This window comes from Rousettus aegyptiacus, unplaced genomic scaffold (assembly GCF_014176215.1).
Source record: "Rousettus aegyptiacus isolate mRouAeg1 unplaced genomic scaffold, mRouAeg1.p scaffold_m13_p_3, whole genome shotgun sequence".
NCBI lineage: Eukaryota > Metazoa > Chordata > Mammalia > Chiroptera > Pteropodidae > Rousettus > Rousettus aegyptiacus.
The window spans coordinates 17,275,918-17,300,809 of NW_023416306.1; the positions used below are offsets into that span (position 1 = coordinate 17,275,918).

At 40.9% G+C, this 24,892-nt stretch overlaps 1 protein-coding gene and 1 pseudogene across 3 annotated transcripts; both read right to left on the reverse strand.

Annotated features, from left to right (window-relative positions):
- Window positions 1–9,556: 9,556 nt before the first annotated feature.
- Window positions 9,557–9,675, reverse strand: LOC118600660 (annotated as a pseudogene).
- A 1,644-nt stretch (window positions 9,676–11,319) lies between these two features.
- On the reverse strand, window positions 11,320–24,839 carry CUNH9orf43 (chromosome unknown C9orf43 homolog). 3 transcript variants are annotated; one of them, XM_036238570.1, is made up of 15 exons: window positions 24,726–24,838; window positions 24,370–24,440; window positions 23,579–23,778; window positions 23,325–23,475; window positions 20,912–20,978; window positions 19,192–19,292; window positions 17,755–17,818; window positions 16,818–16,990; window positions 16,030–16,180; window positions 15,548–15,635; window positions 15,202–15,284; window positions 14,883–14,970; window positions 12,698–12,777; window positions 11,949–12,015; window positions 11,320–11,738 (listed from the first exon to the last, which is right to left on the reverse strand). In XM_036238570.1, exons 3-15 carry the CDS (start codon window positions 23,727–23,729, stop codon window positions 11,515–11,517), a joined length of 1,488 nt encoding a protein of 495 aa, XP_036094463.1. In that variant the 5' UTR covers window positions 23,730–23,778; window positions 24,370–24,440; window positions 24,726–24,838; the 3' UTR covers window positions 11,320–11,514. The 3 variants fall into 3 exon arrangements, with proteins under 3 accessions (XP_036094463.1, XP_015981793.2, XP_015981791.2); XM_016126307.2 differs by lacking the exon at window positions 24,370–24,440 and having other exon boundaries at window positions 24,726–24,839; XM_016126305.2 differs by lacking the exon at window positions 24,726–24,838 and having other exon boundaries at window positions 24,370–24,646.
- Window positions 24,840–24,892: the final 53 nt, after the last annotated feature.

Genomic DNA, 24,892 nt, shown 5'->3' on the forward strand with positions numbered 1-24,892 from the left:
AAAAACTAGATAAGGTTAGCAACAGAAAACTATAGAGCAAAGTTCAAAGATAAAAATAAGAGTAGAAATTAATGAAATAGAAAACATACATAGATAAGAGCTATTAAAAATGTGACTAAACTGGGTCCACATTCTCCCAGTTTTGACGTTCCATTTTTTTAAAGAAAAACCAGAAATTTCTAATTTTTAATAGAATATCTCCCAATTGCTTAATATTGGCTATTCATTCAAAAATTTAAAAATATTATGTAGGCCAAAGAAAATGAATCTCTGCCCAGGAATGAGTTTAAAATCTCTGCCATACCTATCCGACTTATGAATATAAACACAAAAATCCTAAATAAAATATTAGCATATTAAAACCAGCAGTAAAATCACGATCAAATGGTATTTGTTCCAGGAATGTAGATATGGTTCAAATTTAATGAATACTTTAGCGTAGACGAACTATGCCTACAAGACCAAATCTGGCCCACTATCTATTTTTGTGCAGCAAGTGAGCTAAGAATGGATATCATATTTTAAAATATGAAAAATCCAAAAAATTAAAAGCTTTTTTATGTACATAAAAAATTAAGATTTTTAAATTTAAAAAATGAATTTAAAATATTTTTAAAATATGTATATATGTACAAAGAAGACTTACAAATTAGTGAGAAAAATATACATGTACCAAAGGACAGGAATAATCATTGCACAAAAGAGAAAAATAATTGACTAATGCATAAAATACTAGCAACCGAAGAAAGAAAAAAGAAAAAAATCATCTGGTCCCATCATTTGCCTTCAGAAAATTCAAGCACTTGTATTCATTAATGAGGGTAGTAAAGTTCAGAGTTATTAAATGGATCAAGTTGCTAAAGTAGTAAATAAGTAGTGAAGAAAAAAGAATCCAGCCAAAGAACCACTATGAACGTTATCTTTCACACAGCTCCTCCTATTCAGAGTGGTTAGGCTACAAACCCATAGCACTGAGACTTCCATGGCTACTGACACATTCAAATTCAATTCAGCAAATGTTTGCCAGTCTAAGCCCTCATGTTGTGATGAGCTTTATACTTAGTGTTGGGGATATAGGAGTGAGCAAGATGGGGCTTACAATCTAGTGAGACACTGGATGACTGTTACGATAGAGGAAACAAGGCAACCTGCAAAAACACAGATTAACATCTCAGTCTGGGGAGTTTGGCAGAACAGGATGATAAAGGAAGTCAGAGAAGACTTCTCTAAGAAAGTGACCTGGTGTAGTCAAGCAAAGGAGGTGAAGGAAGGGTTACAGGCAGAAAGAACAAAATATGCAAAGGTCAGAAAATGAGATCATTGTATGTTTGTGGAACTGAACAATGCATGGCAGGGAACTTATAGTGCGAGGGAGGAAGTAATATGCAAAGAGGTAGAGTCAACAGGACTTGGTGATTGATTGGAAGATAAAATGCAAGGAATCCTGGCTTGAGAAATTAAATGTTTGAAAGTGTCCTTTACAGAAATGGGGAACATGGGAGGAAGAGCTGAAGGGAGACCTGATGAGTTCAACTATGAGCTTACTGAGGTTGAGTTACCTATGTGCTGTACAAATGCAGGTGTCAAGTGACCTGCTGAATGTACTGGGGAGAAGTTCAGAAAAAATACTCAGGCTAGAAATATAGATTTAGGAATTCTCAATCACTCTCTCTCTCTCAATAAGAGAGCCCAAGGAGAATGTTTAACATGAGAAGGCGGCTCAGGAAAGAGCCAAGAAGAGTACCAGCTGAAAAGACAGGCAGAGGAAGAAAGGCTAGAAAGGGAGAAGGAAAGCCAGAGAGTGTATTAAGAAGGAGATTATAGTCAACCATGTCAAATTGAGAGGTCAAGTAGGTTAATAACTGAGAAGTGTCCGTTGGATTTAGCAACAAAGCAATGATTGTTAACCTTCCATCCCAGAATGAAATTCTGGGAAGCAACAGCTCCACATGAATGAAAATGTACCAAATTCACTCTAAAAGGAAAAATACCCTGGGCTCAAAGCCAGAGAATATTCTTGGGTCAGGTTTTTTTCTCGTCCTAAATTTAACCAGCTGGAATGCTTTGTTAAGTGGTATTTTATTCACCCTTGATATGCAGGATTTGCTTTTAAGAGTATGTCTGCAATTCATCCTCAAGTTAGAATGCAGTATCTTTAGGGTAGTGGTTCTCTGCAGAAGCAGATGCTGGTTGCTGTAAATACCACTGAGAAACTTTCATTTGCTTCAGATGTAGAAGCCTTTGGTGACCTAAATACACAAACAAAACCTATGGGAATCAAGTAAAAAATTCAAGGTTTTGAGTGAGCTGAGAGATGTTATTTCAAAGTAGAAGAGACCAAAACCTTCACTGCCACAAAGATGTGAAATAGTAAGTTGAGTCCAAAGATAAAAGCCAAAGAGCTAGAAAGAAAAGGGCAGAGTCCTCTGTCTCTCTTAGAATGGCTCAGTGTCCTTGTAGTTATCTTGGAAGCCCTTTTGGCCTCTTCAGGAAGCACCCCCTTTCCTGACCTGATAACAGGCAGCTTGGGTTGGCTTAGTCAAAGGCTCCAAATGCCCACAAAAAGTTTTCAAGCACAAAAATTTCTGGCTCCAGCTGAGATGGACAAATATCTTGGGACTGGATCCAATCCAGAAACTGGATTTTCCCTCTCACCTGAAACAACTAAAAGACTGGACAAAATATATGAAAAGATATTGGACATCAACCAACAAAGGGCAGTTATCCCTGAAAAACAGAAAACCAACAAGGTGAGCCCTGTGATTGCCCCAGCTTATTGCCTGGATAGACTTTCTGAATAGGACAGGGAACAGAGGCCAACTCCAAATCCTTGAGTTGAGGAGTTCAGGAGGCCAAGGCAGCTAGAGCTCATAGGACAGAGTATCAAAAAGGAAAGAGCTCCACAAAGAGAGAACTTGGGGAGCTGCAAAGGGTCTTTGCTCAAATCTTCAAGTAAGTGCTGATGAGCTCATGGATATAAGAAAAGTACCCTGAGGAAAGAACCCTCCCCCCCTCCCCAAAATATTAAAAGGAACAATCTTTCAAGCTCCTGAAAGACCAGGAATAATTCTTATTCTCTTAAACCAGAGTAGAAAGACTTTCTAATTTCGTGGGGCATTGGGTAGGTACTCTGAAGGGATTTTGCCTCTGTTGTGGGGAATAATTAGCCCTAGACTAAACAATGCTCTATCCCGTCCAAAAAAAAGAAAGCTTAAAAGCAAGACCCAAGAGGATCAAAATGTTTATAAGTAAATTAACTGCATCCCAGAACAAGCTCAAGAATATTTATAGAAGTACAAAAATATCCAACACCCAAGGTAAAATTCACAGTGTCTGCTATCCAATAAAAAGTTACCAGGCATGTAAAGAAGCAGGAAAATGTGACCTCTAATGAGGAGAAAAATCAATAGAACCAATCCAGGAATGACACAGATGACAGAATTAGTAGACAACACATTAAAATAGTTATTACAACTGTTTTCCATATGTTCAAAAAGCATTCAAGAGTATTTTAAATAGAGACATGGAAGATATTTAAAAAGGCCGAATTGAACACCTAGAGGTGAAAAATATAATGTCTGAGATAATATATATGTGTATGTATACACACACACATACACACATATGTACCTACAGGATGGGACTAACAGCAGATTAGACTAAACACTGCAGGAAAGAGAAAAAGATTAGTGAAATTGAAGACATCGCAATAGAAATCATCCAAAATAAAACACAAAGAAAAAAAGGAACCAAAAAAAAAGGAGGGGAGGATAACACAGAGCATCCTTGAGCTGCGGCAGCCTAATAAATACATAATTGGAATCCTTAAAGGAAGTAAAGGACAGAAAATATATTTTAAGAAATAATGGGTGAAAATTTCTCAAATTTGATGAAAATTATAAACCCAAAAATCCAAAAAGCTCAATGAACTCCAAGCAGAAAGACATAAAGAAACCCATACCAAAGCATATCATGATCAAATTGCTTAAAATCAGCGATTAAGAAAAAATCTTAAGAGTGGCCAGAAAAAAAAAAAAAAACACATTACATACAGAAGAACAAAGAAAGACATTGGACTTCTATTAGAAATATGTACCAAAAGACAGTAAAGCAACATCTTTAAAGTATTGAAAGGAAAAAAAACTGCCAACCTAGAATCCTTTACCCAGTAAAAATATCTTTCAAATATGAAGGCAAAAATAAAGATTTTCTCAGACTTACAAAAGCTGAATGAATTCAACATCGACAAACCAGCACTGTTTACCTTATGGAAGATTTGATCTACTCAGAGGAATGAAGAGAACACCAGAAATGGTAACTACGTGGGTACATATGAAAGAGTTTTTTATTATTATTTAAATCTCCTTAAAAGAACAATATAACTAGGAACCATTGGTTAAAAAAACACCCAGAGCTCCCTGCATCTTGGAATAAATTGTTATATATTGCCTTTTCTAAATTCTGATGAGGTAATTGCAAGAAGCAAACTCCAGGGAAGCTGTTAGCAAGTTAGCATTTGCAATCATGTGGAATGTGGATTCTACTTATGGAAGAAAATAATATAGTTATGTTTAGTATAAAATGCAACGACCACAGCTGAGATCTGTAGCTCAGCTGGATTCCACTCAGGCTTAAAAATAAGGCTTATGTAGCGCAAAGCCAATTTCTGGATCAGTAAACTGTGATGATAAAGTGCCCTGCCAGTGGACAGATCGTACAGAAACAGAGGTCATAGCATCCAGAGGTCACAAATATTCTCCAGGGAAATTTCATTGAGAACTGTGGACTAGATCTAGGTTGGTTTTACTGGAGCTATAATTGAGAGAGGGGGCAAGTATTCCCTTTGCTTCCAAATTTGTACCAATCACTCTTGGACCTCTTTTTCTACCCACAACTCTACTGAAACTGTCCACTAAGAGGTCAACATTGACTTCCTAATTATGAAAATCATGTGGGTCTCCTCGGTCCTCATCCACCTTTCCTTAGTTTTCCTCCCACTTCTCTGATAATTCCTTTTTTATGGCTCTTCCTTCTAGTGAGAGTATACTACCTAGTTGTGCCCTTTGTCTCCTTCTTCTCCAATATTCTCCCCCTCTGAGATCTCATCTACTCTTATTGCTACTTTTATCCGTTCTGATGATGACCCAGATCTCTCTCTACCCCAGGACCCAGGGTCACTCTGCTTTGACACATTAACCAACAAACCCCTTCCTTTCAGCATTCATCTCTAACTGCTCACATAGTCTGTATCCCTAATTGTCTGCTTCCACATCTTTCTATCCAGCTAGACTGCAGGCAAATCTAGTGCAGTAACTGAGATATGTCTTCTTTGTAGCTGCCTACTGCCCAGCCTAGTGTTTGGCGCACATTAAAAAAAAAAAAAAAAAAAAAAAAAAAAAGCCCAATCTTGCTGGGGAATTCGGATCTAAAATCAGTATATAAGACATAGATTGCGAATAGCCAAAATTACCCTCAAATAAGCCATTAGTCATCCATAAAATGCACGGGGCATTGTAAATCAAAAGAGGAACAGCAAATTTACCTTCCCTACCTCGCACTCCCTCTGGGATGTACTTTCGCTGAGTGGCAGAGCTGGAACAGCCCCCACCACTTGCATTATATTCTCTCTGTCATTCCCTCCCACTTGTGCTTCATTTTTAGGCCCTGCACATTGATTGAATTCCCATACGTGAAAATCATATATAGCAGTAACTCCATTGTAAAAGTTTGATGTTCAGAGATTCCAACTACATCAAAGGCTGATCTTTCTTGAACCTGGCTCTTCCTTTTGACTTCGCAGTTCCTAATGACAGCACTTCACGGAATCAGGCTGAAAATTCTTTAACTCCTCCTTCTCCCTCTCTTTCCAGTTTCCAGGTTTCTATTAATTCTTCCTTTGACAATTCCTCTTTGTCTCCATTCCTACCGCTGAATACATAAGCCACACCCTGATCACTTCCCATTTTGACTTCTACGATAGCCTCCTGACTGATTTCGCTGGTTTTGCCCATCTCTAATTCATGTTTCACTGACATTAGATTAACATTTTCTAAAGCACTAATTTAGTCCTATAACTCCCCTATTCAAAAGCCATCGATGGCTATCAAATAGAGTCTGCTTTCTCTAGCCTGACATTCAAGGCCCTGGACAACTAGCCACAAGCCAGCTCTAGCCCTACTATCTACTCTTCCCAGACAGGAACTCAACACTCCTTACCTATCCTCCAAACTTTTCCCACCTGTGTCACTTCGCTCCACCTAAAGGCCACCTCCACAAACATCTCCACTTGCCAAAACCTAACTCAGCTTCAGATGGTAGCATCCAAAGTGCCCCCTCCTTCTTCTCATCTCTATAACTCCTTTTCACCACTTGGCTCATTCTCCTTCATTGTTATGTGCTCTGAAGAAAGGAGATATGTCATATGTTTTTTATTCATTGCTCACTCAGCATATATTACTGAGCATTTACAATGTATCAGGCATTCAACTAGATGCTAAAGATATTCAGTGAATTCAGATAGCACTCACAGAACTCAGCGAGATCAGCCGTGGACAGTAGCAACAAATAAGCTGTGAAGTCCATAGAGGCTATGAGAGAAGTGAAAGAGGGGAGCCTCACCCTGATATTGGTCAGAAAAAGCTTCCCCAAATAGGTAGCATGGAAGCTGAGACCTAAAGAATGAGTATGAAGTAGCTAGGCAGATCAGGGAAGAAAAGAATTTTACAAATCGAGGGAAAGTACAGAAAGAAAAAAGTCTGAAGAGAGGACAGGACTCATTAGAAGGAGCAAAAAAATATATCATTGCTGAATCACATAGAACAAGGTGAGAGTGGGGGAAATGGGGGTGAGGGGGGACAAGCAGGGCCCAGCTAAGTCACAGCATTTACTTGTAAGTCTTGTGAAACAAGTAAAAGAGGTTGGGTCTGATCCTGAGGGCAAGGGAGAGTTTTAAGGAGAGGAGTATCAGGATTATATTTGCATGTTGGAAAGCTGGGCGCATGGATGGCAGCAGTAAAGAAAGGGGGCTAACGCAGTAATCCTGATGAATGAAGATGGAGACCTGGACGAGAGTAGGAGCAGAAGGAACAGAGGAGCATGGATTTGGAAACTTCAGCTAATACGATTTGGTGATTAATTGAACTCAAAGGGGCCACAAGAGAAAAAGGTCGGAGATGATCACATAGCCCAGATGAGTGCTTTGCACATAATAGGTGCTCGATATTTGTGGAAGGAAGAACTTAATAACAAATAAATGATTGAATGAACAAAGGTACTAATGAATGAGAGGCTCAGAAAAGTAGAGTACATTATTTTTGGAGCTCTTTTCCAAGATAGAGCCATCCTGAGAAGTAATACAGACTCAAGAAAAATAACTTGAATGTGTTGGTTTACACCCTCCCTGTATTTTTAAACAGGTAAAATCTGATCAAGATAAGTTTAGGAGATACAAAGCAGTAGAGCCTCAGATTGCTTTTGATATTTTTACCTTTCCAAGTGCCGCTTCCTTAAATCTCTGCCCAACCTCTGTCAGGATCATCAATAGCTCCCAAATTCCCTAAATCCTAGGCCACTGGGCATGTTCTAGAATTTTCCACACTCTTAAAATAGTTCTTCCAATGACAATCTAAACTGTTCAAAGATTAATTCATTTATTTGTCAAGTATTGATTGAGGAGCTACAACATGCTAGGGCTTGAACCTGCATGACAATATACACAGCCCCCATCCCTCCAGGAGCTACTAGTCCCCTAAAGCATTTACATTGGATCACATATGCAAATGGTGAAATGTAGATTTTTCTCCATTTACTCACAAAGTCTCTTTAACTGTGTAGACATTGGCCTCAGAAATAAGCAGAGGCCTCCAGTCTGTGAAGGATGTCATTTTCATAACATAATATCGCCACCTAGTGGTCCCCAATAACTTTACAGATTGATCCAGGAAATTTTCAAGCTATATTCCTGGGAATGACTCTCCACTGTCCCCTCCAGATCGTCTCTTTTCTCTAACAAGATAATCTAGGAGTTGATTCTCTAATATATAATAGGTACCCTATATTTGTTAAGCAAATGTATAAACAGAAGGACAGATTCATTTCATACCCTAATACCTTCTGGCAACTGAAAGAGAAAATGTATAAATTCTTCCCCAGATTTCCCTGGACACCAAAGGGCCTCCAATCATTTGTATCTAAAGGCTAAAGTTATTTCTGTCCTTAATTTAGCAAACAATTCCTTAGGTGCATTAATAAACTGATTTTTCTAAGGGTTACTGCTGTCATGGATGAAACCTTGATTCCCTCCCACTCAAGGGAGCTTTCTGTAATCCAAAAACAATGAAAGACAGAGTCTGTTACCCCAGATGTCAGGACCAATACCGACACAAAAGATGACTGGCTCTGCAAGGAGGCAGGTGTGGACATGGAAAATCTGAAAATGCTTTCATTAACTATGCTTCTACACACAGGTCAAACTGGGGCAGGTGTCATCGGGAAGAGTGCCTAGAAAACCATGGTGACCCAAACGAAGTGGCCTATACCTAGTAGGGATCACAAAGAAAGTAAAAAACAGAGATGAGTTTCTCAGGAATATAAGCCTCCTAGGATATTATTTCAATAGGCTAAGTCTTAAGTCCTCTTGCCTGCTTAAGTGTGTAAAGCGCATCTCTGTGGGATTCTGGCTGGAGCCTTCTGGCTATTGGGCCTTAATTCCCCTAGGTCCTGTGACCCAGAGGATGGGGAAATGGCAGTTAGCAACAGTTACCTGGCTCCTCCTCTCTTAGAACACAGGGAGGCTGAAGCAAAGGGTTCATGAGGGCTCCTCTCCCTCCATCAGTTCTTTTCTACATGGCCTCATCCTTCCTTTCTGATTAAGACTGTTGACTATACGCTAAAAAGAAGGACTCAGAGAGGTATTGGAATCCAGTAGACGAGATAGTGAGGTCCCAGGTTCTAGGTCCAACCCCCTTCACTGACTGGCCTTTGACTTTCAGCAAATTATTTAACTAATCCAGCAAAGCCACCAGAAACTGTTGTGAAGGTTGTGGACAAACTCTAGAGGTGCTGCTCATGTTGTAATCACCATAGATTTCTATACTGATCAAGATATTTTTCAGCAGTTGGTAAAAAGTGTCTTAAAGGGTATCTTTTTTCTAATTCACTCAAAGGCCCCAAATGGGCTATCATCAGCCCTGTATTCTGAGCCTTGCTTTCCTAATCTAGAAAACAGAGACAATCCACATTTATCTAGAGCTGGCCAGAGAACCAACCAAAATAGTGGATGTAAAGAACTCTGAAAACTGTGGTATGTTTTCCTAAATTCTATTTATGATTATCCAAATTTGAGGAATTGGTATAACAAAAATGAAACAAGTTCCAGCCTGCCAATGTTTTCTCTCCCTTTGAAAATAGAAGCACAAGCCAGTGTTCAGATGGCAAATATCTTCTCACTCAAAATATGTCATGATTTTTTTTTGTTTTTAGGCAAGGCAACCCTTGATTGACCTCACAGATTACAAGAACCTTATCAGCTTACAATCCCTTATTTTTTCAATTTTTACACCTACAGCACCTGGTCTTTCTAGGTGGTCTCCCATCCAAGTATTAACCAGGCCCAACCCTGCTTAGTTTCCGAGATCAGATGGGATCGGGCTTGTTCAGGGTAGCATGGCTATAGATAAAACATGTCATGATTTAAAAGGTGACTTTATGCTCATTAAGAGGACTTAAAAGAATGTGCCAATTTCTGGGAGATGCTTTACTAATTAAAGTAATTGAATTAATTATAAAACAGACTTTCTCAGCCTTCAGATAAAAGAGCAAATGAAAGCTAAGCCCTTCCCCATCCTCAACTCCACTACCGACCACTGAAAATCGGGTTTGCTCAGGAGGACAGGTCTGAGGGTAGGCTAAGGAAAAGTGAAAAAGTTGTAGATTTTTTCATTAGCCCACAGAAGTCATTCTGCGATGTACATTAATGCCTCTCAGATTTCTCTTACTATGAAGATTCAGCTCAGTTCAGTCTAGTAACACAAATGATGTCACATAATTTTGATTTGGCTTGGAAAAGAGGAATGGGTAGGCAGCAGTTTGAGCCTTCTAATTTAGTCTTGTTTTGAGACAATGTTAAGGAGTTGAACATTTAATCTGGCTTTCTTGCATGAACTGTACTTAGGGTAACCAAATAACTGATGAGGAATAAGTTTCTCTTTATAAAAAGACCTTAGGCCCAACCCAGGGTTCCACTTCTGGCATAATTGTCTAAGGAGCTCCATGGAATGCTCTCTAGTGAAAATTGGGGACATTTTTATTTTTATTTTTTAAGTCTCTGGAAATGACCCTAAGAATATACAGCAAACTGAAGAAACACTTGTTCAAGAAAATCTGTAAAAGAACTGCAGGAGTCTATGGTGACCCTGGACCTAAGCCTTCCCTCTCCCCAACCCCGCCCCACTTCAGTGAGACAAACTCTACTGCAGGCTGCTGCAGCCTGAGAACACAGGGCTTCCTCTCCCCTCAGCTCCAAGTCAGAGAGCTGTCTTCCCAGGAGGGACAGAATATTGTCATTTCTCATCTTAATCCCAGCTACCTGTTGCAAAGGCTAAGTTCTTGCTAGTACGTCCTATAGGTGAGGGCTCTCTTCTTCTACCCAGCCCCCACTTGTGGGAAGGAAGCTTGACCTTGGGTACAGAACTGTTGAAAATGCCTGGGCCCCAACTGCCCCTGGCCCAGCTCATGGGGCATAGGGCTCAGGGCTTTTATTGGGTGCACAAGAACATTATATAATTGTTTACTTTTATGCAATTTTGTAAATTTTCTGTATTAAAAAGTTTTAAGAAAAAAACATTTAAAAAAAAAATTCTTCCAAAAATCAAGTTCAAGCAATACTGAGACTGACATTCTCAGTCTTCATGAGCATCAGTGAAACTCCCCTGGAGATTCAGCAGCTTAGAAGCTAGAGCTTCACACTCTTTCAGGTTAATACGAGTCCTGTGCCACATGCACAGGAATATTACACATAATGCATATACACATAACACAATGAATATTATTGGATAATGACGTGGATGCCATCCTCAAAAGAAACCATTTCCAGAGAATGAGGAAAAGCTAGGAACATAGAAGGGGTTCCCACAGGTCAAATTCATCTTCCTACAACTGGAAACCTTTCAGAGCTTCAGAGAGGAGATAAAGGTGACTCAGAAAACAGATGCCAAGAAATATTTCCCCCCTCCTCTCAGAAACAAGAATGAGTCTTTTGATTAAGCAGCAGCTGTGTTTTATCCCCAAACCTATTTTGGCCCTAATGGAAGAGAAAAAAAATTTAAGTTTCTCCCTTATTTATTTTAGAGGCAAGTAGAAGTGAGTGAAGCAAATAGAATCCCTAAGCTCAGGCCCTGGTAAAGGTTCCAGGGAGCAGAAGTCCTCTCTCCTTTCAGTCCTTGTGTCCAGGGTCACTGTCCTCAGCATTCTAAGCATCCTGCTGTAAAATAAGGCCACCCCAATGATGTCTTCTGTCTATGCCTCCACAGACGCTTCACTCTGTATCCCAGAGGCCTGGTTCTCCTCGTCTTCATAATCAGTGCCCTGAAGAATCTTCAGGAGTTTGAGCTCAGGGTTCCAATTTGCTCTAGACGTACTGGCTGAAAGGTGCTTTGGGGTATTCTCTAGGGCTTCCTGCACAACCTCCATCTGAGTACCGATGTCCTCGTTAGTGGCTTCTTCCTGGGATAGTTCAGTATCTAAAAGAAGATACAGCCATTAATTGTACCTGTAGCCTTTTCCCAACTATGACAAATGGAGGACAGAAAAGGAAGGGCTGGAGTGTCTTTAAAACCCTTCTAAGGGATGAGGACTGTGTCATCCAGGGAGGTGAACCATCCTGGTCCACACAGGTTCAGCTCTCCCTGTCCTCAGGTACTTCCTAAGGCTCATCTACTGTGGCAACTTACTCTGTTCACTGGAGAAGGAATCCAGGGAGTTCTCAGCATAGTCTACCTGTGGTCTCTCTGTGGAATCCTGGAATTCATTAGAGTAAGTGTGAGGAAACTTGAAACTTTGGAAAACAAAAGATTTTTCTAAATGATGCTTTTCTTGGAGAAATTAACATCCAATGACAGGAGAAAATCCCACCCACTGAGACTGAAGAGAAGTCTGTACCACATCCCTGGCCCTCCAGGCTGACCAGATGAAGCTAGAATCCACTCTTCCCCCTTCCCAGCCATCAGCTAAGGGCAGATTGCCTCCAAAGGTGGTTGCCAAAAATCCTTCCCGTTCCTGTATGCACATACTATTCCTCCCATTAAGAGATGGAGTCGATTTCCTCTCCTCTAGAATCTGGGCTGGACTTATCATTTTTGACCAAAAAAAAAAGGTGATGGACATACACTGTTACAGTTCCAGGCCCATCCCTTAAGAAAGTGCTTGCATGAGATTACTGTGCTGTCAAGAAGCCCAAACTAGCCACATGGAGAGGCCTCACAGAAGAAATAACTAATGCAATTCAATCAACAGCCCCAGGCCAGCCTCCAGATGAAATCTGGCTGCATGAGTGACATCAGGCAAGATCTGACAAACTGTCCAGTCAACCCACAGAACGATGAGAAATAACAAACCACTATGGCTTCAGCTTTGGGGTAGTTTGTTATGTAGTACTGGATAACAGTGGGGTCCTAGCAGAATGTCCCTCATACACTCTCACCTGTTTGAAAGTGGGGTCATTTATCTTCATCAGCTGCTGCTGCTTTTTGTCACTCTCACAACCTGGTAGAGTTCTGGGACCTAGTGACCACAAAGTCAACTCAGTTCTCTTCTTATTGGTTTATCATATCCCATTGCTGGGCTTCTTGTTGACCCCTAGTCTACAAATGACTCCCCATCCAGGACAAGACAGGACCTCAGAGGCATGTTAAGGGGAGATAGGCCTTCTGAGTTCTATTTGTGATTCGGTTCACCTAGGACTATACCCATATCTATTACAGATTTAGAGGTTAAGGTAAAGTGTATGTTAAAAGATCTAGGATTCCTCCAAGAAAACTAAGGGGCAGGAACCTGAACAGCGTAGCAGCAAAAGAAGCCCTAACTCTACCTTTTCTGCCTTTGAATACTCCTCTGACCTTCTTGCTCTATCTCTAATGTACCCAATATTGGGTTCTGAAAATGAAGCCCCTCCCCCCCAAAAAGCTCTAGTTCTAGGGTTCTTTTGCTTCAGCTGTATGCCCAGTTAGTCCCGAAATGCATTCATTCTTTCCATTATCATTTTTCTAAATGAACATCTTCTAAGCAGCCACCAGAGGTATTATGCTAAAAGGCAAAGCAAGTTAAGGAACTCCCTCGCTCAACACTTGGATTGACTCCCTGACAATGCTGGTTCCCACCTTAGCTGCACATTGGAAGCACTGGGGAGCTTTAAAAAACACTGAGGCCTGGGTCCCAATACCAGAAATTCTGATTTAATAGGTCTAGGGTGCAGCCCAGGAATGAGGGTTGTCAAAGCTCCTCGGTTGACTTCAATATGCAATCAAGATGGAACACCATTGATGTGGAGAATAAAGGTCAAAAATCTTAGCCTATACAAGCCCTTACCTACCTCTTAAAGACCTAACTCCAAAGCCATAATGGACAACTCAGTGTTCCCTGAGCAGCTATGCTGCTCCAAGATGCCTTTGTACAGGCTATTTCCACTTTCAGGAATTCTCTTCCATATCAGGTAAATTCTTACACATATTCAAGATACAATGCAAAAATCACCTCTTCCATAAGGCCTGTCTCAACTCAGTGAGGACAGGCCACTGCTCTAAGAACATGATTCAAAGGGGCATGTCAATCACCCAAGCAAAACTGCTCCTATTGGAGGCATCAGGAAGAGAACCTAAATGCACCATAGTAGAATTTGGGAGAGTTTTGATCACCTGGATGGGGTATCAACCTTGGACAAGTCACCTCTCACCCTGGACCCAGCCCTGGTTCCATCTACCTCCCATGTAAAGGTCGGAAGTCTTCTTAGATCCTTGAGTTAGAGGTCACCACTGCTATCAGAGAGTTCAGTGGGATAGGAAATAAACCAAGAGAGCAGCATTCTTCCCAGGCAACACCTCACCTGAACCCTCCCAATGCCCCAGGATTAGACAGTGAATTCTGATGATTAAACAGTTATTTTCACATTACAGTCAGCAGTGTCCAGTCTGAGTAAGGCAGAAGAATCTTCTAAAGTTTAAGAGGATTCCTTCTCCCGCCTTCCTTCCCATTCTGCACACAAGCTGAGAAATATCAGAGGGACTGGGGTAAATATATCCTTCAGCTCAGACATGATAAGGATTCCAAAAAGGTGAGACACCCATTCTTGTCTCCAGCATGAACACTAGAGGAAAAGGATCACCTGTCAAGAAATGGCTACCTGTCTCCTACATGGGGCTAGACAGTATGTTGATTTTGGCCTAAGGCTGCAGAGATTAACTTGTGTCAGAAGTGGAGAGCCCTGGACTCTGCTTCCTTAGAACTCTCTCAGGGCTCTAGCGAAGGACCCCAGCTCCCCACTGCGTCACTAGCCAACAGGCCTTCAGGAGTCTTCACTTCAGTAACCTGGGCTTGCTTATCTTCCTCAATCCACTCTGCCTTTTCTATAGTAGAAACTGAGGGAAAATGGCTCTGATTCGTGCTCGTGGTCCTCTCTCAAATCCCATGTGAAGCAGACATCTGGCCCAGCTTGCCTGCTTAATAAATATTTGATAGAAGAATGATACATGGAAGTTCAGCCAAAACAAAGCACTCCAAGGAGAATTCTAAGTGCCTGACAAGGCGGGTCCTCAAATGACAAACATATTCAGTTTTTCCTGCCCTCAGATACATGCTGGGATTCTGTCACTCCCAACCCATATTCTCCTTACAATAGCACAGGTCATACGCCATGGCACCGACATGTTTATGCGAAGGGCTTTGGGTCCCTAGATCACTCTTGGGTTTCTTTTTAGCCTCCTGAAACACACATGAAGAGGAACTAAATTAGGACTTTTGGAAATTAAGGTAAGTTTTTTTTAAGAAGTCTTAAAAAGGAAGTTAACATCTACAACCAGACAGGAACTTTGTATCTATAACCAGTCAGAGAACAGGGAGAATGCCACCTCTCATACATCCCTTCCCGTCCCGGGCTGCACCCACTTGTCCCAGTCCCAGCAGGTCCTAAGGGTCCTCTCACTGCCGCTCTACCTGTTTCTTAGTAGGTGTCTTCGCCTTCCTCTGTTGCTGCTTCTGCTGCCGCTGCCACTGCTGCTGTGGTGGCTTCTTATGACCTGGTAACCAGTCGGCCAGCTCAATCCTCTTCTCCCTGACAGCTCCCACCCTCCCCTGGGCTACTTGCTGTGCCCTGCTCCACCATGGTGGAACTTTCTCCCTGGTCAGGACCAAGCCGGGCAGCCAGAGGGTACAAGGTGGCTGCTTCTTAAAACTGCAGTTTCTTGAGTTCTACATGTGACCCTGTATGACTGTGGCCACAAATATAACTGAACTGGCACCAATATCAAGTATGAGAAATGTAGTTGAGGGGGAATGGTACCTGGAGACCTGGCAGCAGCAGACCTGCCTTCTGTCTTCAGGTTATAATGTAATTTCCTAAAATATTCAGGATATCTCAATGCTGGTCTCTGCAGAAAAAGAAGAAAAGCTCTACTATAGGTCTTTTTCTTTCCCAAAATGTATCCCCATCCACCCCCCCACCCCCCACCCCCCGCCCAGTGCATTTATAGTCAACAAGCACTTTTCGAGAACTCGGTGTGTGTGTTACTGTACCAGGGGCTCTGGAGAGGGAAAAGTTGTGGGGAACAAAATGCAGAAGAAATAGAGAATGTTCTTCTCTTCAGACCCCTCCCCATACATTTGCTTTCACCTACATACAGCCCAGCCCTTCTGTGGGGCTTGGGTCCAGAGTAGAAAGATAGAAGAGAAAGAAAAATTAAAAAGTCAACCATTACAGCCTGGAAGAGAGATAAGTTTAGGCTTGCATGCAGACATCTTGCTCTGAGGCTCCCCAGCTCTTACTTGCAGGGTGAGACGGTGTACAGATAAAAACATCTTAGCAGAAATGGCACTGTCAGGTCGGCTCTTTTCCAATGGAGGTTTCTTTTTCATCATGGCCAATTGTGTCTTCATCTCTGGACTAAGGTTAGTTTTCCCTTCATCTGACAAAAGACTGAAGGGAACAAAGACAGCCAGACAGTCAGCAACAGCTCTTTTAGGATAATGTGGTTAAGGAGAAAAAGATGAGAAGGGCTCTAAATTTGAAGAAATGTCCACTCGGGGTCTAAAAATGATCATTCACTAAAAGCTTTCGGATGCAACTACGATCATTACAGCTATATAGATTAAGTGTTTACTATATGTCAGGCTCATGTGCTCTATACCACTGAATCCTTACAACACCCTGCAAATGAGGAAAATGAAGCCTGAAGAGGCTATATAAATTACCAAAATTCATAAAGCCAGTATATGTTTCAATATAAAATGCAAAGTTTGTCTCACACCAAATCATATATCCATTCTGCCTCCTATTTACCAAAACTCAGCTATAGAAAGAAGAGTGTAATTAGGGCGACCTCCTAGTGGAAGTTTAAATGAGAGAATATGTATAATGTGCTTACTTAGCATTGGGCCTGGCAGATAGTAAGTACTTGATAAATGGTGGTGATTACTGTCACCATTGCATATTGGTAAGTCTAAGAACTCAGTAAACAAAAAGTGTGACAGTTTTCTCTCCTCCCTACTCAGAAAGAGCACACTGCCTAGACCCTCCTCAGCTTTAACGAAAAGCAGGCTTACATAATACTTACTTCTTCAGCAGTTCCTGAGGTAACATGTCAAATTGGTTCCAGAAAGGAATGAATTCTGAATTTAGTTGCTCAAACGTGTGTACTGGGGAGGAGGGAGGCACGATTATCCCTGGAGGTCTCAACCGTGTTTCTGTGTTCTGCTTTCTAGAGAGAACCCAAGGTGGCTTGTCTTTCTGGAAGAGAAACCATGGGAAGAACTAACTACCTGAAGCACTCTCTTCAATGCCACTTCTTCCCACCCACCTTCCAGCCTCAACGCAACCCAGATATGTGAAGCTCCTTGTTTCCAGCCTACCCCAGCAGCAGCGCCCTCCTTAGACTGCACTATGAGGGACACCACATTCTCCTCTCTTCTGCTCCCCAATCCTATTGTTGAATTCAGACCACATGGAGATTAGCTGTTTTGTTAGGGTTTTTTCCCCAAAAGGTTATTAATTTATTCACTGAACAAACGGAACAAATATTTATTGGCCAACAATGTGTCAAGCATAGGACTAAGGCTGGGATTCAGCAATGGACAAAATGGACCAAGACACCATTCTCATGGACGTAGAAACTTACCAGTACTGTAACGCATCCAAGGCTATAAATGCTAGAATTCAAATTAGAAGCCCAGGTCTATTCTGACTCCTAGTCCATTGAAACTCTATTTCAGTAATACTGGGAATTAGTTTCTAATTGACTAAAAATTCCCTCTGAATACCCAACAGTTCCTCCTAACATCTCAAGGTGCTCTTCACTTTCCTACAGGGAAGAAATAGGGAAAGAGTCTCAGAATAGAAAATGACTTGGGAATTATTTCTTAACAAGGGTTTCCTTTTGCAGATTTTGTTCATTTAAAGAGAGAACAGGGGAAGGGGGCAGGTATCTAAAAGGAAAACAAGAGTCAATTCTACAGAGTAATATCATAAAGCTTTGGCCACAACATCAAACTGACCGCTGTAGATGTCTTTCTTTTCTTCTTCCCGTCCTGGCTGGGAACCATACACTTCTCAGCTGGACTTGAAATAAGAATAACCACAACTTATTCCCAGACATCTTAAACAACAGAGTGATGACCATAAAGATTTCTATCGTCTATTCAGTACTCAAAGATGGGAGGTTGGGAGCCCAGCGGTACCTGTTGCTCAGAGGCTGCTAAAAACAAGACCCCCGCCCTCACTTCTAAATTAGGTTCCCCACCATTCTCTCATATAATCTACTTATTTATTTTCACAGTGTTAATCCAAATTAGTAATTATATCCTTAGGTGTGGTGATGTTTGTAATGTCTGAATTCTCCCCAGCACCACCACCACCATAAGACTCCAGGAGGACAGGGACCAGGTCTATTTGGTTCTCCACTGAATTCTCACTGCCTAGCATGTGAAGATGCTTAAGTATTTTTGCTCTGTCATCTTCCTCCCCTTCTTATAATGGCTAGAGCCCTAGCAGCCTCTGAGACCTTAAAAGCCCCCATGAAGCACCTTTGAAGATGGAAGCCATGGCTAAGGATAATGACCCGGAAAGCTAGAAGGAACTCTGGTTTCTGACTACCTCATAGACCTGACATACTAGCCTTGGCCCGCCTACACCTGGGCTTCTTTTGCATGAAAGGAAATGAACTCTTACGTTTTTGTTTTTTACACTATATATTTATATATGATACGTACATACACACACATATATATACACATATATGTGTGTGTGTGTATATGTGTGTGTGTGTGTGTGTATATATATATACACACCATACATACAAAAATGCATATCTAAAGAAGTAGTCACATGATCATTAAAAAATTAAATTAAATTTTTTAAATCTCATCATCTCTAAACAGTGACTTAACAAAATCTGAAAGCCTCAGCAGTGCCCCCCTCCAAAAAAAAAAAAACAAAAAAAAAACACTTTCTTTTAAAGGCTGTCAATATTAGCAAGTCTTCAGGCCTTTGCTTTTGTCATATTTTGTTTTATACACAAGTTCCATATGCTATTGATTTTGTCACTGTACTAAGCCTTGGGATTGAAACCAAAGAATCATGTACTTCACTGAAAACTGTTTTACTGGTTGCTGATGGATAATAAGAAAAACTAAGTCAGAAAGGATTTGTTTCTTAATCAAACTTCACAAATACATTAGCCCTATCTCGTATGCTATTTAGTGCTACATAGAATTTGATGTAGAGAAGTCCCCAGGCACAAATCTCAAAGTGTATCAAAATAGAATTCCACTGTAGCAAGAGGCAGATGCAAGAGACTATGACTTTCTCTGCTTGGCCTCCTGCTACTTGCAGTGAGGTGGCTAAAAACATCACAAAAAAGAGGCCTGCAGAGGACAGTAGGGATTTGTAGAACATAAGAGTTAAGATCTCTAAGTTCTAGATATGATACTCACCTCACATGCTTCTCTGGTTCTTCAGGGATCCAGATTACAATCATATTTCCAACACCTTGAGGGCAAGGAAGTTGTGTTTCATTCAAATTCAGCACAGGAAGCTAACAGGAAGATAAAATGCCTATGTATGGCTTAAAGGTACCAGCTCCTGATGGTATTCAGTACGAGACTAAGGACTGAATTATCATGCTAACCAAAAGGGTACGGTGGTTCACAAGATGATGAAAAGACACTTCTCATCCCAAGAAACCAGATATTAGTACGGGTACTGTAAGAGTGAGCATTTTTAAGTGCATAGTCTCCCTGCCTCCCTGTGGCATTAGAGTGGCATTTAGCAACTCTCAACCCCATCCCATATGAGGGTACATTGGGACTTACCTACGGGAACACTACTCATTCTGCCCATTCCACTCCAAAGACTTAGAGCCTCTGGAGAGAATGCAATACAATTTCGGAGCAGGGAAGGGAAGTGATAGAGATGAAAGCAAGTTTTCTACTTTTAGAGCCTGTCTACAATTATAGGTGTCTACATAAAAGTTAAAGTCTTAACTCTTTTCACACTTAGGATACTAAAACACTGATGCTCAAGGACACCTTACAAATCACCTAGTCCATAACCCTAGTAGGAAAAGGAGGGTGGTTAAAAATAAGAAAAGGAACTGATTGGCTCAGGGGAACAGGGTATATTTCTTTGTACTGTAAACCTTTTTATGCCTTTTTAATTTAGAACCATGTGTATGTATCATCTATTCAAATAATTAATTTAAAACTAATTTAATCTAACCCTCTTGTTCTGAAGTGGTCAGAGAGAAAAATGCTTTGTTCATTCAACCATCCAAACCCATATACCCTCTCTTAGTCCCTGACATTCTCCACCTAACGTTGAAAAGTGAAGTTTCCCATGAAAAAAATAAAAGGCATCAATAGTAGGACTGCAAAAACAGCAGATCTCTCTTACTGTGGATAAGTAGAAGGATTTTTCTTCCTAAACTCTAATTTAGCTCTGCCTATAACTAGTAACTGCTTTAGCAAATCACTTCCTATCTGGGCCTCAGTTTCCTCAACTGTAAAATATATGAGATAGACCACAGTAATGTTATTCAAACTATAATTGCAACGTATTCATGGGTCATAAAATCAAATTGTGTGAACTGTAGCCTACGTTGTTTAAAAGTGAAATAGAATAAAATAGAACACAACAGAAAATATCAGAGTATATCACATACAGTTAAAGGTAAGGATTGTTCCATGACACTTTTGTTCTAAAATGTATTTCTTACTGTAGGTAATAGCTAAAAACATTTGAAAGTCATCAGAGTAGATGACTTCAAGGCCCAATTTAGATCTGACATTCCAGTATTCTAATTCCCCTGTATTATGAGATGACAATGTGTATTTAGTAGCTGAACACGTTCTATGTAGGATAGGAACAGAAAATTCCCACCTATGCCAAATGTCAGAAATCAAAACCACTGAGTCTGAGATTTCTGGAAACAGTATAGCATGTAAAGCCATTAGCACTGAGCCTAGCATATAGTTAGGGCCCAATGTTAGATAATTATCATCATCATCATCACCACCACCACCACCACCACCACCACCACCACCACCACCATGATCATCACCATCATCATTCAGATTACAGTAATCCCAAGGAAGAATGCTAAATAAAGGAAAATATTTTATTCCCACTAATAAAGAGAAAATGCTGAGGAAGTACCTTTCTCAATCCGTGACCTATTTTTGGAGGTCTGATGAAATCTCTGTCAGGTAAATCCTTTTGAGGCCTAAAAAAAAATGAGTTTCCAAACATGAAACAGAGACACAAAGAACTTCTTAGGATGACAAAGTCAGTGCCATAAAGAAAAGCCTTCTACTTATCTGTGAAAACCTTGGGCTTAATACTTACCAAATGAATGCAGGGGCTCACCATCTTCTTAAGTTTTGTTTGTTTTTCCTAGAACAGCTCCCAAATAGACATTGCACATTGCAAATACTTTACAACTATTTGTTGCATCAAACTGAATTCATTGCCAATGCTTCTTTCTCTCTATATATATACAGTTACATCCAAAGTTTAAGTACCTTTGATGCAGATGTTCAAAAACATGTTAAATAAACAAAATGTAGTATATACACAAAAAGGACTATTTCTCAGCCTTAAAAAGGAGTGTAGTTCTGGTACATGCTACTATGTAGATGAACTTTGAAGACATTATGCTAGGTGAAAAAAATCACACACAAAAGGACAAATATTGTATGATTCCACTTATATGAGGTAACTAGAATAGACAAATTCATAGACAGAAAATATAATAGAGATTATCAGAAGCTGGAGGGAGAAGGGAATGAAGAAGTATTGTTTAATAGGTATAGCGTTCCTGTTTGAGATGATGAAAAAGTTCTAGAAATGGTTAATGGTGATGGGTGCACAACACTGTGAATGTACTTAATGCCACTAAATTGTACAATTAAAAATGGTTAAAATGGTAAATTTTATTTTATATATAGTTACCATAATAAAAAAAATAATATCATCCATCCCCTTACATTTTCATATTGCTTGCAATATTTTTAAAAAACAAGTTAAATCTATAAATGAATGAATATTGCAAAGAAGTGTAAGATAAAGACCCAACTCTTACATAATGTAGGCCCCTGCTTTTGACTCCAGCTCCCCAGCCTCATCTCTGACCATCTCCCATCCCTGGTCTATGTTCCAAACACAATGAACTATTTTCCTGATACCTAAAGAATTTCCTCTTGCTTCCCAGATTTACATGTGCTATTTCTGTAGTCTGAAGTTGAAGAGTCTATAACTCTTCTTGTCCACATCCCACCTGCAACCCCTACTTCACTAAACTGCTCTAATTTCAGGTCTAGGCACAAATGCCACCTATACAGAAGACACTGTCCTCCCTGGGTTAGGAACCCTTCCTGTGTGCCTCCATACACGTAGGTGGCACTCCTCTCACCACACTCATCACAATGAATGGTTCTTTGCTAAAAGCCCCCTGAGGGTAAAAACCATATCTTGTTTACCATTGCATTGTATCCTCAGTGCCCAGTAAAGCGGCCCCCACTACAATATACCTGTGAATTCAATGAGTGACTAAACAAATGATACCATGGTCTTTACCTTCATAGGCCCTAATGGGGAGAAGTTGCTGTTTTCCCAGGGCTCAAGTCCTAGACAACCTGAAAGTAGTCCTACTCTTTCATATACTATCTTTAGCCTAAGAGAAGTCATTAGAGGCTCCTCAAATAGAACAGGAGACAAGAAACCCTACAAGAGCCACCATTAGTGCTTTGATGCCAGATAACAGGGTCTTCGAATTTTAAAAGTCTGAGTTTTCTACAGATACTTTTCCCTTAGGTTCACGTATCAGCAAGCACTAACTGGGCACCTAAGCTTTGTAGGAGATTCAAAAGAAAAAGCCATTGCTTCCGCCTTCAGGAGCTTACAAATAGTTTCATACCTAAAAATAAAAGATAAGAAAGACAGTATGTGCAGAGTTTTCTGATGACCTATAGAAGTTGATAAGATATTCACTGATATGGGCTGAACTGTGTCCATCAAAATTCAGTTGATGTCCTAAACCCAGTAGCTTAGATTTTGACTGTATTTGAACATAGGTTCTTTAAAGAGGTAACTAAGGTAAAATGAGGGCATATAGATGGGCCCTCATCCAACATGGTTGATGTGCTTATAAGAGATTAGGACATAGACACAAACAGAGGGAAGACGATGTTAAGACTTCGGAAGAAGATGACACCTACAAGCCAAGGCGAGAGGCCTCAGCAGAAAACAGATCTGCCAACACCTTAATCTTGGACTTCTAACATCCAGAATTTTGAGAAAATAAATTTCTGTTATTTAAGCTACCAAGTCTGTGGTACTTTGTTACAGTAACCCTAGCAAACTAAGACCCTCCCCCGCCCCCGTTTTAACCAACTCCTAGAACACAATAAAAATGTTTTCTTTTAATTTCCCACTGTATATTCACCACTTTTAACCCAACTGGTGTTTTATTTTCAATCTAGCTTCCCCAAAGTCTACTACATACATAAAAGAAGTCAACCTAGAATTTTGAGATAGTAGGCTCCTAAAAGAAGATTCCATGATAATTTACCTGCCTTGAAATTTGGAGTAAAACTTTGAACACTGATACAATAAAGAGCGAGGCTTAGTGAAGGTAAATCCTGATAAATGATGAGGAGCACGTCTCTTGGCCCGGAAGAAGGAATCTGAGATGTTTACAGTGGTGAGCACCGGGAGTTTCTCTGAGAAAGCAGACCAAAGAAAACATGTAACATGTCAAAAGGGAGCCAAACAGAAACAGTTCAAAGATCTTATAAGGAAGGAGACAGGGACTGGCTAATTCACCATTAGCATCCAGAGAAGTTTTGCAAGGTGAGCCCAGGATTCGAGGGTGGCCCCTCTCAATCCGGCGGATAGTTGCCCAACACTGTGGATGCTGACAAACAGCTAAGTCACAGGTGGTTTCATCCCACTGGCTGTCATCCGGCAAGTCCATGGTTACAAATGGTTTAGGACAAAAGCAAACTTTGCAGCTTTCTAGCCCTCTGCAGAAACAGTAACCACATAATTATGGAGTATTACACACTAGCCATGCAGTCTAGATCTTAATTTGGACTCAAAGCATAAAACCAGGTCTGTTCTATTCAAGTGGAATTTTCCCACCAGAACCTACAGTTTCGGTTGCCATTTATCCTTAAATTGCTGTTGCTTTTCTCATAATAGGGAAATATTTCTCTATACTCATTATCAAAAGCAGGAAAACAAAAGGGTCACTTGAGACGTTTCAAGGAAAATAAAGAATTAGTACTCAGTGGGAATGAGGACTATTTGTATGTACATAATATGAAAATATACAACTTAAAAAGCCACTGTAAAGCTATGGTAATGTTTTTAACTGGTAAAGATCTTTGATGAACAATTTAATGAACTAAATAATATTTTAACAGGGTTTGTTTTCGAACGCGAATGTGATGTATTATTCTTAGAAACAGCTGCCTGGCGCCCTTCATCAGCTAACCAGCCCGAATTGATCCCCGAGGTCTAGCATGTTCATCTCTACGTTGCCAGCACTGACGCTGTGCTGGCAACTTTTGCATTCAAAAATTCTACTAACTGTTATTCTTAACTATTATTACCAAGTTGGGAGGGGAATGATTAAGGATGGGAATTCAGCTCCGGTAAGCGCTGAAAGAGTCTCCACTTCGTTCTGGAAAAGACAAGTGGGAGAATCTGGCCTCGAAGGGCTGCAGTTACGCGGAATCAAATCAGGCGCCGCACCACTGGAGTCCAAAGCCCACTGGAAAACCTCGCTCCTCCAGGGGCTGGGAGGTCTGTAGGTCCCTCCCCCAGGCCCCGCCTCTCAAGCAAAGGAGCCCCGCCCCAGCAGCTCGGTCTTCGCTTCCGTCTCCCAAGCTAGCCGCCAGGCTGCGCCGTCGCTAGGCAGCGGCGCACAGCACTATGGGGAAGGGACGGAAGCCCCAGTGAGCCCTACTTAATTTCGTGAGAAAGTTCCAGACGCGATGGTGGCTTGAAGCAGACAAACGACTTGAGGAAGGGAAGCCGGATGTCAGCGGGGCCGGACAGAAATCTCGGCGGCCCGAAACCACATCGGCATGGAACGGTCAGATGCACCGGCAACTCGAGGTGGAGGCGGAGCTG

Coding starts and splice junctions, on each gene's coding strand:
- CUNH9orf43 (XM_016126307.2), bottom strand. CDS start 23,729: ATGGACTTGCCGGATGACAGCCAGTGGGATGAAACCACCTGTGACTTA. Junction 12,778..14,882: donor GGCGTATGACCTGTGCTATT/GTAAGGAGAATA, acceptor TGTGGTCACTAG/GTCCCAGAACTCTACCAGGT. Junction 11,739..11,948: donor TTCCTTCTCCAGTGAACAGA/GTAAGTTGCCAC, acceptor ATCTTCTTTTAG/ATACTGAACTATCCCAGGAA.